The sequence below is a fragment of the Galleria mellonella genome, unplaced genomic scaffold (genome assembly GCF_026898425.1).
Source record: "Galleria mellonella isolate WM207_F2 unplaced genomic scaffold, CSIRO_AGI_GalMel_v1 utg54, whole genome shotgun sequence".
Lineage (NCBI taxonomy): Eukaryota > Metazoa > Arthropoda > Insecta > Lepidoptera > Pyralidae > Galleria > Galleria mellonella.
Genome location: NW_026442114.1, coordinates 200,878 through 218,072, shown reverse-complemented (window position 1 = coordinate 218,072; position 17,195 = coordinate 200,878). Strand labels below are relative to the sequence as shown.

Sequence of the window (17,195 nt, the reverse complement as noted above, 5' to 3'; positions counted from 1 at the left end):
TATTATCTATGATATGATATTATCATACATATACACTGTTAAATCATTACACTTATCATTCACAATATTTTACCCACTCACGCATCCATGTCTTTTTACAATTATGTATCATAAAATGGTATTATGTAATTATTGATATGTTTGTATAGTATACTTCCTTAAAGAAAATGGTTAGATACTATTATTCATAATGAACTGCAGCATGATAGGGTTTACTTAACACACTTATTATTAGATACTCATTGTTATTATTATTTTTCACACACACCTTATGTAATGTGTTTTAGATTTATAATTTTTATTTATACGAGTATAATTGAAATCCGTTATCGGCTGTATTTGCAAGAAATTTAGCATGAAAGTTAATTTGTAATAATATCAACAGATGCCAAAACTGTATTTATTAGTATATGTTTGTTACGGCATTACATAAAAACTATTGTTTCTTTTTTACAACACAGGTGGCGAATGAGCATGCGGCTCACCTGATGGTAGGTGATTACCGCCGGCCATGATCACCCACAACACCAACGGCATTGCAGGTGTGCTGCCGGCCTTTTAAAAAGGAACATGCTCTTTTCTTGAAGGTTATGATGTCGTATCGGTTCGGAAATACTGCTGCTGCAAGTTGATTCCAAAGAGTGGTTGTGCGTGAAAGAAAGTGCCTTGAAAAACGTACAGTGGAAGACCGCCACACGTCCAGATGGTTGGGATGAAACTTTAGTTTATGGCAGATTGTACGGTGGTGAAAATTAGCAGCAGGTATTAATCCGAACGATTCCTCAGAGCATTTCTCATGATAAATTCGGTAAAAGATGCACAGAGATGCAACATCTTTACGTAGTTTTATTGGGTCGAGTCGGCGCTGACTATCAATAATTCGATCCGCCCGACTTTGAATGCGGTCTAACGGAAGGAACTGATACTATGACGCTCCTGACCATAAGTGAGCACAGTATTCCATATGCGGCTTGACTTGAGCTTTATACAATTTCAGGCCGTGTACCGGCATGAAATACCGTCTCACTCTATCGAGCACTCCTAACTTTTTGGAAGCTATCTTAGCTTTTTTCTCCAGATGACCGCAAAACTGGACGTTGCTATATATATATTAACGACCAGAACTCCTAGATACGACTTTTTATCAAGGGAAGTGCCCTGAAAGTTAGGAGATACGACAAACGGCATCTTTTTTGCGGTGAACACGCAGACTTGTGTCTTCTTAGGGTTCATTTAGACAGGATTTTGTTCAGCCCAGATCGAAATTTGATGGAGTGAAGTTTCGATTTCAGACACAAGTTTATTGTATTAAATTTCAAGCAGTTTTCACAGTTGTGTTTCCGGAAGTCTAACTTAAAATCTGCTATATGTTTTATTTTGATACGTCATTTGAAAGTGATTTATTTTATAGATTTACCTCCGCCAGAAGGAGTCGTTCTGAAGTCCACATGAACGAAGTAACAGGTAAAAAGCTAGTAAATAAATGAAATGGCCAATATGAATTTTGCATTTACTTTCGTGTTTTTTTAATTATTACTGTTTTATAGGATTTGTTGCAATTAAATAGTAGTTTTTAGGTATTAGTAGTAGTATTTATTTATTGTACTAGCAACATTGTCATAATTGACCGCCACCCGTGAGCAAGTCGTCGCTCGCTCGATCTCGTTCTGTCGATCGAGTCCGGTTGTGGAAGCCATTTTATTCTTGTGAATGTGACAAAATATTTTTGGAATTTTTCGTATGCAAAGTTATAGTGTCAATGTGTGCCTGTCTCGATCGAGTGTCTTTTGTAACGTGTGATTGTGCACTAAGAAATAGAATGTACGTGTTTCAAATCGGTTTGTGTTGACCTGCCCCGTTTCTTACGCGGTCACAGGCAGGCATCGATTAGTGCAACAAACAAGGCGGCCTCTAATAACGGCGAGTCGAGGCTTTGGACTAGTTTGTGGTGTGCGCCATGGGCAACAATGCTGCCACCGCCAACAAGAAGGTGGACGCCGCCGAAAGCGTCAAGGAGTTTCTCGATCAGGCCAAAGAGGATTTCGAGGAGAAATGGAAGAAGAATCCTACCAACACCGCCGGACTGAACGACTTTGAACGGATAAAAACCCTCGGCACGGGTTCGTTCGGCCGCGTTATGATAGTCCAACATAAACCGACAAAAGAATATTACGCTATGAAAATATTAGATAAGCAGAAAGTCGTAAAATTGAAGCAGGTAGAGCATACGCTAAACGAGAAACGTATTCTGCAAGCTATTAATTTTCCGTTCTTGGTGAGCCTCAAATTTCACTTCAAGGACAACTCTAATTTGTACATGGTGCTGGAATACGTTCCCGGCGGTGAGATGTTCTCGCATCTACGTAAGGTAGGTCGTTTCTCAGAACCGCATTCGCGTTTCTATGCGGCACAGATCGTGCTAGCCTTCGAATACCTTCACTACCTCGACCTCATCTATCGGGACTTGAAACCCGAGAACTTGTTGATCGACTCGCAAGGCTATCTTAAAGTGACCGATTTTGGTTTTGCGAAGCGTGTCAAGGGTCGTACGTGGACATTGTGCGGTACGCCCGAGTACCTTGCTCCAGAGATCATCCTCTCCAAAGGATACAATAAAGCGGTGGATTGGTGGGCGCTGGGCGTGCTCGTTTACGAAATGGCAGCTGGATACCCACCGTTCTTTGCAGACCAACCTATACAGATCTATGAAAAAATTGTATCTGGTAAAGTACGTTTCCCTTCACATTTTGGATCAGATTTGAAGGATCTCTTACGCAATCTACTACAGGTAGACTTGACGAAGCGTTACGGCAATCTGAAAGCGGGTGTCAACGACATCAAAGGCCACAAATGGTTTGCGAGCACCGACTGGATAGCCGTTTTCCAAAAAAGGATCGAGGCGCCCTTCATTCCGCGCTGCAAGGGTCCTGGTGATACTAGTAATTTCGATGACTATGAAGAAGAAGCGCTGCGTATCTCATCAACTGAGAAGTGTGCGAAGGAGTTTGCTGAGTTCTGAGCGAATAGTTGGTGCCTGCGAGCGGACACTACCGTGAGTAGGTGTTTTGTATTAGTGAATCTTCCGTGACAATGTGGTCGTGGAATGGTGACGAGTGCATCTGAATGCCAGCTGCTTTGGGTGAACATAGACGCTGAAGCGGCCCGAGTTGGCACTCTAGATGAATCAATTGGAGTGTAAGGAGATGTTTGTAGTACTGATTTCCGATATTTCGGTGGCGTTCATTTGCTTAGTGCCCTTTCAAGTTGATGTAACATAGAACAGATAGGCGTCGAAGTGATCCTTGTACTGATGATATTCCCCAAACCAGTTAGCCATCCTGCACCACTTAGTGTCCAATATTATATTTAATTTTCTATACATAGTTGCCTTTAGCAATGAAATGTGGTGAGCTTTATTTGAATACATATTTTATATTGTTTTTACATAATCATAAAATCTACACTTTAGTAAGTCTTTGGACAAATTATTTTGCTTTTTTACATTATATTGATCACTTATATTTCTCAATTTCAATTTATATCTAGATACATCACAGAACCATCGATTTAAAGCTATATTGATTACTAATTTTAAATGGAGTCATGAATTGAATTTCCTAAAATACTTATCTTGATGGATTGTTATATGCATAAGTTTTGATTGACATTTCTATATTGATTTTATTTATATAGTTATATTAATGTATCTGTTGATATTTTATGTAAGAATAGTAACTACATTAAAATATATTGAGGAGATTAATTTATTGTATTTGTATGTAACATGTAGTTGTGTTCATTTGTGCAATTTGACCTGTGTTTGTGATCTGATGTGAGGTTTCATTTGAATTTAAGTGTATTTTGTATTAGTTCCTTATTTTGTAGGTATAGGTGTACTGTTATTGTGAAATGGATCCATGTTTGCATTGCAGATGCAGTTCAGACTTTGTAGCAATCCTCACTGCTGTAACCAGGGGCTTATTGCTAGCATCAGTTTACCATCGATAAATACTTATATTGATAAATCTATCTATTACATCGATAAATATTCCCCAACATATTCCCAACTTGTAACAAAACAAATCTTTCATATCTGTCCAATGTCAATAAAATAACATGTTCATATTCAGCACAAAATAAAGTATGAGAGAATTTTTATATCTGTATATTCAGTTACAAGTAAGAATATGTTTGAAGTTTCCTAGTCTAACTTGTAATGCCATTATGGCAATATCTTAGTATTGAGACTGATGTTAACAATAAGCATAAATTAAATTATCTAAAACACTTTCAGTCCTATATTTGGAATGAGCGAAGATCATTAACTAACTGACAGTGTTTATTATGAAATTTGTTAGCTATTAGATGTAGGACTTTAAATCCAGGCTGTACAAATAAATATCTAGTTATTTGTAGTGCATTTAACACTGTGGAAACATCGCGAGCGTCTGTGGTAATAAACATTAGGTTGAATTGTCTATGGAAGGTTACTTAACTATGCACATTTCCTAATGCTACCCATGTGACTTTCAAATGTCTTCTAGCTGGGAACTGACAGTTGTATAGAACTGGTGAAAATTGAATGATAAAAAAAATCATATCAGTCTGTTTGTACAATCAAAAATACTCTCTCTGAATCAGTGTAATTACTTATTTATCATGTATAATCTTACAATCGTTGTACCCTGTGCATCAGCTGTGTAAATTGATCAATTGCATTATGATATTTCAAATTTTTATCTAAAAGTCTGACCATATAGATAAAAAACCTGTGTTGTGAATTAATATTTAATAAATATTATGATATCTATGGTTCTTTTATGTCTTGTTTACTATATTAAGCTTGGTTCTTATTCGAAATCTCATAACTATCTGGGATCTATTTTCTAGTTAACAATTATAATCATCAAATATATTACACTTCATCCAGGTTTTCTATTTTTCTGGTCAGGGTTTGCTGCTTTGAACCACCTGTGTTTGTTTATTCTGTAATAGAATAGATAGGTACCTAAAATTCAATGTAAAAAAAACAATGTCTTAATTGGTGAACAGTCTGGAATATTTAGGATGTACCCCAACTAAATGGTTTTTGAGAATTCTATTACGTTATAAATCACTTATATTTGTATATTTCTTTTTGGTGCCATAGTTTTTTATTCGAATAGATTTTGCTGTAAATATTTAGATATTATTAACTAGTTTTTTGTGTTATTTTATTTATACATTAATTTATACATACTTCGTATTTGTATGTTGCCACAACAATAAAATGGCGGGTTAATTAATTAATTAATTAGGTGTTATTTTGCGGAAATTCATCTCGCTGGCTACTGGATTATTATTATTTTTTATTTCCACTAATATTAGTAGGTATATGTGGATCATATTATACTTTTGGTGTGGAGAAAATTGACCTATTTTCATGAGTAGAATCCCTCGCCGTTTGTATAATTTACATTCATACTATGACGCCTATGTTGAACGATTCAGGCTCCGAAGAACTAGCAATGCCTGTTAGAGGAAAGACACGCTGGAATATCGATCGTAGCTATTTTTTGAGTGAAATGGAACGCTACATCCGTCTAAACTTACGGTATGCAATAACGACTCATCTTTGTCGGATGAAACGATGAGGATGAAGTCAGGTTGGAGCTGACCTGATTTTATCCTACGTGACGATTTCACTAGGATACAATGGTTACTAAAAGAAGACTGCAGGTCAATGTAACAGACTATATTGCTATCTATGGGACTAGTGTCCCCATTTTACTGACTTAAGTGTTATTTTGCTGTAGTCCATATAACTGGTTAGTTGATCAAAATTATTTTGTTTAATTCAGCTACCATTATTATGCGAGCGACTGCCAACACTCGAAGATTGACTACTATTATTATTAGTATCCGCATTGTTAACAATTCCTTCTCCCCTCTTTTAGGTGTAGAATGGTTGTAGACAGATCACTAGGGGAAGTCATAGTCAAAGTACATAATATATAGCTTCTGTCACAGATAAAATAATAGTTATTACGTCTCTACGGACTCGAATTACGGTTACACGTGTTGTTCGGACCACGGATTATTGTAAAATTGTATTGTCAGATATATGGTAATGTCAGAGATAGTTAGCATTTGATGGAATTTAGAAATTGCTTTTATAAGTGAAAATTCTTGTACTCTTCCACAGAATTTATTTTAATATGTAAATTTTGTGACCTTTTTATTTATGCTGGGTCTATTCGCGCCACTTTGTAAAATGCCACAAAGATCTTTCATGCGGTGATATGGATTATTATTATTAAAAATATTATGGTGTGAATAAACTTCGTTAAAGTCCATAAGCGATTTACACAAAAGTTCGAAATGATAAATAGAAAAAGTGTGAGAACTTTGTCTTGTCCAACCTGAAATAATAATTATTTATCTCTAAGTGGCCTTTCTGGTCTGGTTGGTAGTGGCCACTTCTTCCATATCAAAGGGTATTTGGATCAAGACTACTGAGGTTATTTTTCTTAGGGGTTATGGCACGAATTAAACGTTTCATAAATCCGTGTACAATTTACACCGGGGTTCGAACTGTCTTTTTTAAAAAGAAGTTTATATATTTCTTTTAATAAGTAAATGTTAATTTTATATTTATTAATATTAGCGGAATGAAACAAAATTACATCTGTAATCCTATAGGCCATTACATTTGCCCTCGGCCATGTTGGATTCCAATGCTCGGTGAAATGTGGGCGTCAATCACATTCGACTAATGTCTCTGACTACCACGTTAGGGGTTATAGTCGTGAGCATATATTTTATATACATATTCCAGTAGCCAGTGAAATGACAGTTGTTTTTGTCGCATTTATGTCAGTATTATAATTCTGTGCACCAATTCTAGTGAGACTTAGGCTCGATCTATTGGTAAGAAACAATTCTTAAAAGTAGCTAGTCACTGTTCCACCTTGTTTATTTCTTAAATGCGACATTTTAATTGTGACAAAAGTATACAAATAGACATCTTATTATTACCTTAAAATCATATGTAGAATATGAATTACTTAGATTAAGTAGTTAGTTATGTTGAAGTTGTTTCGACAAGGGAATGGGGTTAACTGATATCGGATTTAATTAAGCTAATAAGTTATTCAACAATGTTTATTACTTAATTATATCAGTCATTAATGATAGAGATCGAAATGAACTTTTTTAATCACGTTAGAACCATTGTTCACGTCGGTCGTTTTTCAATGTGAATTATCTAGAAATTGCTATCTATTTTCTACTGTCTACTTTGACAAGTGATAAGTGAACACGTCAAATTTATCTTCACGCGACGTGTATAACGGGGTAGGTAGAGCGATGCTAAGTAAATGACATTCACCACTTGGACATTGTTTATTAATTATACATAGTGCTCTGAAGCGTTTGCATCGTAACTTCGCCGTTTCTAAACCTTTCTCATGCGGTAAAATTTAGTCATTTCGAGGTAATTATTTTTTAAATTGTAAGAATAATAAGGTATTTCTGATGTGTACCCTTCGTTACTATTATCATTGTATATAATTATATAACTCTAGAGTGATTGTGTCCCTGGTAATTAGGAGATTTGATATCAGCTTCGGTATCTGCAGCCCTTCATTCCAGTAGCTTGACAACTTGCTCATCAACACAATGTGGACGTTCTAATGTGAACATTTTAAGGCCAATTTGGATATTATAAACATTAGGTGTGACAGAATGTGTATTTGCGAAAGCGTCTTTTTATATATCTGCGTATATTAATATTAAAATGTTCACGTCTAGATCTATTATATCGAGTGCCTATAGCATTGAAAGTTCAAGTGTAAAAAGTCAGTTAATTTCAGTAATTATTTGTCACCATGTATTGATCTTCCATAAAATTACGATGAATTAAAAATATCGATGTAACAGTAAATAGTTGTTTAATTTTCATTTACACGCCTTTAACAGTAAAAAGAAAAAAAGTCTTTAAATTTAGAACGAGACGTCGTCTTTACTGATTCTTGGCAGGTTTTAAATTCATGTTCATTGTCAACATCAAAGGTCAATAAAGCTTTCAAAATAGACAAATTAAGATTTTACTGTAATTATGACGAGACTGGGATATTTGAATATTGCTCTTTGATAGTGCTCTCACAACGAGACGATTCTATGTTCCTATTCTTTCTCGAGGGAATCGGGGCGAAATGAGCGCTTTAATAATTTATCTTAGTACGACTCGATAGTATATGATTTTTATTGTTACAATATAATAGGTGGGTAAAATATGTAATTTTATAGAAATTTCCTGCCCACGACGATATCAAAATTAAAAAAAAATCCATCCAATTTCATATATTTTGTTCGTCATAAGAATGACGATAAAATCATACTTTATCGTATAGTAAACTATAAAATCACCCATAAATTTGAAAATGAATTATTTGGCTTGAATAATTTAATGTAGATTTGCAAGTGAATGGATAGGATGCAGGCGGCTGTTCGCACGCTTGGTACACTGGACGATCGCACGTGGGGAGGCGGTGTTCGTTTAATACGCGGCTTCCTAATAAACCGACTGTCCTGGCAGTTTCATACGACGCCAGTGTCGACTATATATTCTACTACATATGTTGCGATTTTGTTTGTTGTCAAACTCACAATTAACATTAGTACATATAATGATAATGTTATATCTAGATATAATTTCGTGAATGACAAGCAAATGTGGAGAATTTATTGATAAGAGATAACCGATTTTATCTCTTATTTACGTTTTGTAGAATGTACGTATGTGTTATATCAGAATGCTAGTAGTTACTTATTTTTTTTTGTTTTCTAATACCCAGATAATAACAGTGATAACATAATCCTTTCAGTTTGTTACTTTTCGTTTGCTTTTTGTTACACGTTACCTGGTTATCTATTTCAGCTGTGAATATGAATATATAGTATTATAGATTTATTCTGTGCTACTGTGGAACAGCAATGTTTGTTTCTATTTTGTTGTCCAAAGCACAATTAATATTGGACTTTTTTTTTTTATAAAAATACAAATAAAAAGATAAAAAAACAATCTAGAATAAGATTAAAATAATATTTTTATCCTAAAATAGAAAATATAATGCAGTATAGTAAGATTCAGTATTTTCCAATTATTTAGTTTATTTTAGTAGGTACGACTAAATAGAACTTTAGCAAATAATATATAGCCTATATTACACGCTGATAATGTAACTTTTTATAGGTGAAAAAGTTTTTAAAATAGTATCACTAGTTTTTGAGTTTATTAATTAAAAACAAATATTCCCACTTTATAATGTTAGTATAGACAACAATAATAATAATAAAAAAAAGAATGAAAATATATAAATAGGAACAACACATGTTACCTATTTATACGAGTATATTCTGTAGTTTCTACTGCCACCAATCGAGCAGACTAGTCGACCTTGCAGTTGTTTATTCCTCGGTCAGAATCAATAAAAAAGTATTATAATTACAAAATTACACTCGTGTGATATTTCAAAAGAACTTTACCCGTAGCTGTTGCTATTATTATACACCTACATTGTGTAGGTTCTGAAATATCATTAAATATTAAAGGCTGGTAACGATTATATTTTTGGAAAACCAACAATGTTTATTGGATTTTTTAAATATTATTTGGAATGCCAAATAAAAGGTACTTTTATAAGGTACCTTTCTTTGCATTGGTATTTTACTAAAACTCATTTTGCCAATTGTGATTTATAATTGATATTTTACCGAGGGTTTGAATTAAAATCTAATATTTTTTTTAATGGGTGATAATGGAATAGTGTAACCGCCTGCGCTATCGCAGGCGGGTACACCATTACGCTGGTGGGACACCAGTGAGAGATGATAGGTGACGATAAAAGCAGCTCAATTAGCCTATCGTGACGAATTACACTAGAATTAATTACGATGGTTTCCAGGGGGAACCGCGTGGAGGTCGGCCTGATAAGGTATATCGCTAGCAATGGGTCAGTTATACCCCATTACTAACAATTCCTTTCCACTAAATACAGAAGTTATCCTTTAAACATACCTATTTGATTTTGTCTACACTAAAAGCCTGTAAATTAATGTTTAACCTTTTTTTACACCTTTGGAGAATAGATTTTAGCTTTTTAATTGGTAGTTAGGGATCCCTGATTTATATTTTGAATTTAAAATCTTCAAGAAGATTGTTTGTCCGCTCTTCTTTTGACTTGAAAAGCTCACCTATCATTAAGTACTAAGCTGAGATTGCTGAAGTTACAGAAATCAAATGTACACATAATATTATTTGTATATAAGCTTAATCAGATAGTGTTTAAAAAGGAGAAAGAAAGTACGAAATAAAAAAAAATGTTACAAAATAAACTTTGCTTGCAGACAATCAAGTGGGGTGTCTTAAAATAGCGAATTTACGTGTCTCACATTATGATTTAATTTGTATACTGTAGCTGTGTTTAATAGACACCTCTCGCTGAGTACAACACCTACCTGTTTCGTCTAGTCGGTTATAAAGTCCACTTTACACGAATCATAATGGAATTTGCATTAAATAACCCGCCGAATTTAACAGGCCTCTCACGCCGAAAGTCCAACATTAACTTACTAGTATATTTACATCGGCGGATTATACAAAGCGAATCTTATTATGGATTCGTGTACAACAAGAAACGAATTGTGTTACGATGTGCGTAAAGTGACGTTCTCGTAAATAACTCTTCTATACCTACCGACACATCGACCGGCTTACGTATTGATTGACCTTAACTTGACATTACTATTCTATTGATAAAACTAAATTGATTTTTCTTTAAATAAAGACAAATTTACGTAATGAAACCTTAATGTACGTTGTGTATTATGGTTTTTTTTTCTACGCATAAATAATGAGAAAACATCAAAAGTACTGTAAAATATCTTATTTTTATTCTCCTATTTTTTTTTCTTGTAAATACGACATCATAACTTTGATAAAAGAGCATATCCTTTTTAAAAGTCCGACAGCACACCAGCAATGCCACTGATGTTGCAGTGCTCATGGGCGGCGGTAGTCACTTACCATCAGGTGAGTTGCCATACTCGTTTGCTCCCTATGTTTTATAAAAAAATGATGTAACGGTCAGGCGAAGTTAAACTTGTTGTTATAAATATTGTTTAGATTGTAGAATCGTTACAAAAGTTAAAGTGAGTTGAAAATATGAATCAGCACAGGAGCTTATTATCGAAGTATCCATTTTAGACCCTTGACTAAAAACTATTTTTTATATTCGTATATTCGTATATACCTTTACAAAACTGCGTCAATAAATAATTACTTATATTAATTTTAATATATTTCCATATTTAGCTCGTGCATATGGGGAAACATGTTTAAATTACTGTTTGGTTAATACGTGGTTATTAAGTATATTATGACAGGTAATTTATATGGAATGAAAAATGAATTAATATTTCTAACTTTCTTGACAAAATTCCACGTTCATGGGAAAAAATGAATCTCATAAGTTACGTCAATAGATTCTGTGATTCCAGTTTCCTATTCCTTGTTCTTCATTGCTTCTGTAATACCGTTTAATCCGTTTCTTTATTCCTTGTTCCTTGCCTACTTTTTTTAGTCCTGTATTTCTTCTTGTTTCTGTTTTTCTTCCTTTGTACTTTAAAGTTTTACATGCTCAAACACAAATAAATTTTGTTGCGAATTATCGTCTACAGTCACACTTATGTGTATTGATATTGATATATATATATATACAGGACTAAAAGAGGCAAGGAACAAGGAATAAAGAAACGGATTAAACGGTATTACAGAAGCAATGAAGCAGAACAAGGAATATGAAACTGGAATTACAGAATCTATTGACGTAACTTATGAGATTCATTTTTTCCCCATGAACGTAGACTTTTGTCAAGAAAGTTAGAAATATTAATTCATTTTTCATTTTAGTTTCCTCCTCCTCGGCGCTACTACTTCATGCATTTTTTTCCAGCTAGCTCTATCCCAGGCCATATCTTTGACTTCTCTGTACGACACGGTTTAATCATACTTTTTTTTTTAATGGATCATAATGAATTGGTAATCCCGCTCGCGCTAACGATATTCGATGGTGGGGTACAAATGAGGGATGATATATGAGGACGAAAATGCAGGTCAGTTTGCCAATCGTGGTTGACCTAACAGGGTATATTGCTAGCAATGGGAGTGTTAGTCCGCGTTACTAACAATCTCTCCCGTTATCTCACACGTACTATAATCCACGGAGTAGTCTAAACAACTTGCTAAAAATTCGTGTTTTACGATTGTTTGATCTTATTTCTAATGTAAATGTTTGGAACGAGAATAACGTTACTTTTTAATGTATATAGTAATACTAATTTACGATTGTTATTCACGTATATGTTTTAATGCATTTGTCGGTATGTATAAATGCAATAGGTGTTTTCGATCTACGTGCGGTGTGATTCGCCCACCGCGGTATTTTGTATTGGGGCAAAGTCCAAACTATACTTCCGAAAGAGATTGTAGCCAAATTAGTGTTTCACACTGGTGCGAATAACAATAGTGGATTTAGGAAGGGATTGTTAGTAATGGAAACTAGTAATCTCATTGCTAGCAATACATTCTGCCTGGTCAACCATCATGCGGTTTATTGCGGAAATTATTAATATTTGCTAAAACCTGTCGACCTGGCAGCGTATACTGATATCATAGGCGGGGTTACTATTTCATTGGCATCCATTAAAAATTTTTAAAATTAAAAAATCCGAGTTTCATAATTTACACTATGGCCCGAAAAGCCACATCGAATGTTTTTTTATTGGCACGTTTCGTGCATTAACCGATTACTGTCAGGCGGGCCGTATGCTTGTTAGTTATTGTAGCCGCACGATAAAACTTCATTACTATTAGCCACTACATGAAAGACTCAATCAATCGGCATAAAATTCTGATTAATTTGGATTGTTGGTGTAATGAATCATTGGAACAAGCACATAAATTACTTGAGTCACGAAGCTTTATATTTTACTTAAATGTACGTATGGGTGCAGTAATTATTTATTTAAATAATTGAATTATATACTGTAGTTATAGTATATAGTTTTGACTATTCTATGAGTATTTTAATGGATGATAATGGAATGGCAACCCCCGCTTGCCCTAACGTTTTACGCCAGCGGGACACCAGTGAGGAATGATAAGTGAAGAAGAAAATGGAGGTCAGTTAGCCTATCCTGAGTAATACATCTGGAATTGAGCACGGTGGTTTCCAAAGGAGAACATCGGGAAGTTAATCTAGCAGGGTATATTGGTAGAAATGGGGCTGGTAGTCCGTATTACTAACAAACCCTTCCCTCCCACTACTTAGTGACTAGACTGCCAGTCAATCAATTAGCTGCTAAAAGAATTTTTAATGAAAAAATTAACAGAAAAAAATTATACTTAAACAGGGTTTTGTATTTAATAAATCGTGGAAAATATTGTTTTGAGATGACAATTTCTTGTGGAAAATGGGATGGTAAGTCCGCCTATGCTATTGGGATACCAGTGAGAAGTTATTAGTAAGGGTAGAGTCATTTGAGTTGGGCCATTGTGACGAATTTAAAGTATTGATCACGTTTCTTGGGAGGACAAGGTTTGAGTATACCTAATAGGGTACATTGCTAGCAATGGAATGCCTTCTACCTGTTACTAGCAAACCTCTCTCAAAGTATCTAATAATAAATCCTCGCCAGTTGTAATCTCTGGTCGGATATATTATGAAATAGATACGTAGAAGGATTAAGCCCACTTCTTAGCATTCGTAAGTAGGTACTCTTAGTCAAGCAAGCCATAAGAATAAGTTGGCCAAGGTTTTCGTGAGTTCATTCACGACGCAAGTATTTTGTAAATTTTTGCGAGCTATCGAATTTACTTTACCGGCCGGATCGCATATAGACCATATTTTAAAAATACGTTCCTATTCGGTTACATTATAAATAAACAAATAAGAAAGTAATTAAAATATATTTGAATAATTCATGTAAATAAAACGGAATACTTCCTCTCATGGCCTTAATAATTAAATCTGGTTACTACTTCCTGTGATATTTTTTTATTTAATTTGTGTGATGGCCTAGTGGTTTAATGGTCGTGAGTTCAAATCTGATCTCACATTAAAATAATACACTTTACAGCCAACTACGTAATTCTGGTGATGTCACAAACCTCTGTTAGATGATAGCGTTGCATTCCAATAGTTTGGGTTGTTCCTCAGGTATAGTTTTCTAAATGGTATGGACCGTTGACTGTTTGCTGTATATGATATTATTTTTATTTTATAGATAGAGTTTTTTTTTTATTTATTTAAATAACTTTATTGACCTAAAGAAAATATGGTACAAAAGGCGGACTTAATGCTGGTAATGTTTTGCACCAGCCAATATTTGGCATGAACAGTGAAGGTAAAGAAAATTACAACTAATAATCTATACCTATACACAATAAGTAATAGATATACATGAATAATATAAAATGAATGAATAAATGTATGAATGGTTTATTTTCTCTTCACAAAAGGTAGTATAAACTGACAACTTGAGGTACGATTTGATATAAAGACCAACTTTGTGAGAGACTGGTGCTTGCGGTAGCTTTTGAAGAACCTGTGTTACAAGTTACCAGTGCCCCATCTCCATGAACTACACAAATACACCAATTAGTGTTATAATACACAGATAACAATAATGAGATATAATATAAAGTGCAAGAATAAACTTAACATTAAAACTTATTTCTAATATATAACTTAGGCAAAGTTAATTACAAAATACAGACTATGTGTGCGTGTGCGTGTGCATGTGTTTGTGTGTGTGTGATGATATATATGTAAATATAAATAATATATATATAACTAAATAAAAAGTGATGACAAGTTATTATTGTTGTAATAAGTCCATAAAGTGAGCATGGACTTTTATTTTGAACATGAAATAATTTGAAAGCTCCCGGATATCTTCAATCGGTGCATTCCAGAGTCGTGAAGCTCGAAGAAGGCTGCTTCTGAATCGACTCCACTGTCTCGACAATCTAGAAATTATAAGCGTAAGTATATTTTTTATAATACTGTACAATTTTAACAACTTCATGCGCGCTTATATATAATTATATGTAAGTAGGTATAAGAGTTCTCTAGTTTACTTAATAGGCATCCTATTTCCGCACGCACTTGGTAATTCGTAACCGTCATACGCCAAAAGTTACTCACGCTTGTTGATGCGTGTTTTCTAGTACCTAATTCTCATTTGACATGTGTTTTTAGGTACTGTGAGTGTGAGTAATGTTCCAGTAAGTACATAGTTATACACAGTGAACAATCTACGTAAAGTACCTACATACATATGGTCGGTATAATGCCAACCGCTATCATTAGACTCGGAAGGCAGAAACTATTAATTTACCACTACATGAGTATTAATGCTTCTAACTGGATGCCAATACTAAGATAATGAATACACACGTAAAATTATGTGAACATGTCGTGGTATGAGACAGAAAGGTTTGGAAAATGTAAATTAATCATTTTTTTATTTTGAACTATTGTTTATCTTGAACTTCGTTTATGTGACAGGATTAAAAAATAGTCTATGTTCTTCTTTATCCTATATAGTAACGTGTATATCAAATTTCATAGTATTATACAATTGGTCAAGTCGTCAAGGCGCATAGAGGTAACAAACAAACTCACTTTTATATTTATGATGTTTTTTTTTTATTTTTTTGATGGGTGAAAATGGTATGGTAACCCCGTCTGCGCTAACGGGATACGCTGGCGGAGCACCAGTGAAGGGTGATAGATGAGAATAAAAACAGGCCAGTTAGCCTATTATGATGAATTCATCAGGAATTAACCATGATAGTTTCCAGGGAGAACCGCGAGGAGGTCGACCTGGTTGGGTATATTGCTAGCAATGGGATTCTCAGTCTCCATTACTAACAATCTCTTTTCCCCCATATTTATGATGTTAGGATTATCAGTACTAGTGAAAGATGATAGGTGAGGATGAAAAGACAGGTCAATTGGCCCATCGAGATAAATACACTTGGACTTCAGCACGATGGCCTCTAGGAATACCACGAGGAGGCCGACCTGACAGGGTATGTAGTCAGTAATGGGACAGTCCGCATTTTAACAATCCCTTTCCACATCATTTGTATATGATATATCAATGATAACGGGTTTGTCCGTGTATTGGTCCCATATTAATTTTACGACGAAAGTAACATTTTCTTTTTAGAGAAAAAACCGTCACCAAGCAATATTTACTTATAGATATACAATTTCGTATTTTAAATTAAAAAATATTCAATGTCAGGTATCTAGTTATATTTCTGCAAAAGATCTTGATGTTTATATAAACATAAGCGTGTGTTTTCACAATTGAAGTCGCATTTTTTACAGAGTAAAACAATGTTTTATCTTTAATTATGGAGACAATGGAATGATCAAGCTTTAATTTTGCTTATTGAATGGTACTGCAACCGCGCTATGTGCAAGTGGGTGTGTTGGGTTCGATAATGGTCTAGTGATGTGCCGGTTGGGCTGACTCGAAACCTAATATGTAGTAGTTAATTTTACTCGATATCTATTTGAACACTTAATAGGTATTCAGGTAGATAAGGGGTGGCCTGTTCTACGCCAGAACCACAGGGCGAGTATTTACGGTATTTGAATACTACAGTTTGTTCCAAGAGGATTAAATAAAAACGTTAACAAATTAATAATTGACTATACCATAAGAGAGTGCTAATGTCCAATAGTAGTGTAAATAAAAAAGTGATTAATTTATTGAATGTTTCGATTTGTTACTAATTTTATTTAGAAAGTATATATTTATAATAATTTTAATAAAATTTGATTACCTTTTCATAATATAGTCGTTTTTATTTAATGTAAGTTCTTATTTTGTCATTTTATGATTTTTCTATAATTAGCAAAGGAAAATGTTAATAAACGATTGAACATTAATTCTTAATTCAGAGTTCAATTAATGGCGTACTTAAATACCTGTGGGATTAAATTGTTTTAACGAGTACTACTCGAGTAATTAAATAAATTATTCGAATACCAAAAAAGGCCGTCGGAGCACATCACTATACGGGTCTGGTATCGTTGTCGCAACTGTCTGCCGCAACCTTGGAACTGTGAGAA

General features: G+C 34.2%; 1 protein-coding gene across 1 annotated transcript; it reads left to right on the top strand.

Moving 5' to 3' along the window:
* The first annotated feature begins 1,621 nt into the window (after nt 1-1,621).
* LOC113509920 (cAMP-dependent protein kinase catalytic subunit 1) lies at nt 1,622-7,924 on the top strand. Its single transcript, XM_026893346.3, has one exon. The coding sequence runs from the start codon at nt 1,958-1,960 to the stop codon at nt 3,017-3,019; it is 1,062 nt and encodes a 353-aa protein (XP_026749147.1). The 5' UTR covers nt 1,622-1,957; the 3' UTR covers nt 3,020-7,924.
* Nucleotides 7,925-17,195: the final 9,271 nt, after the last annotated feature.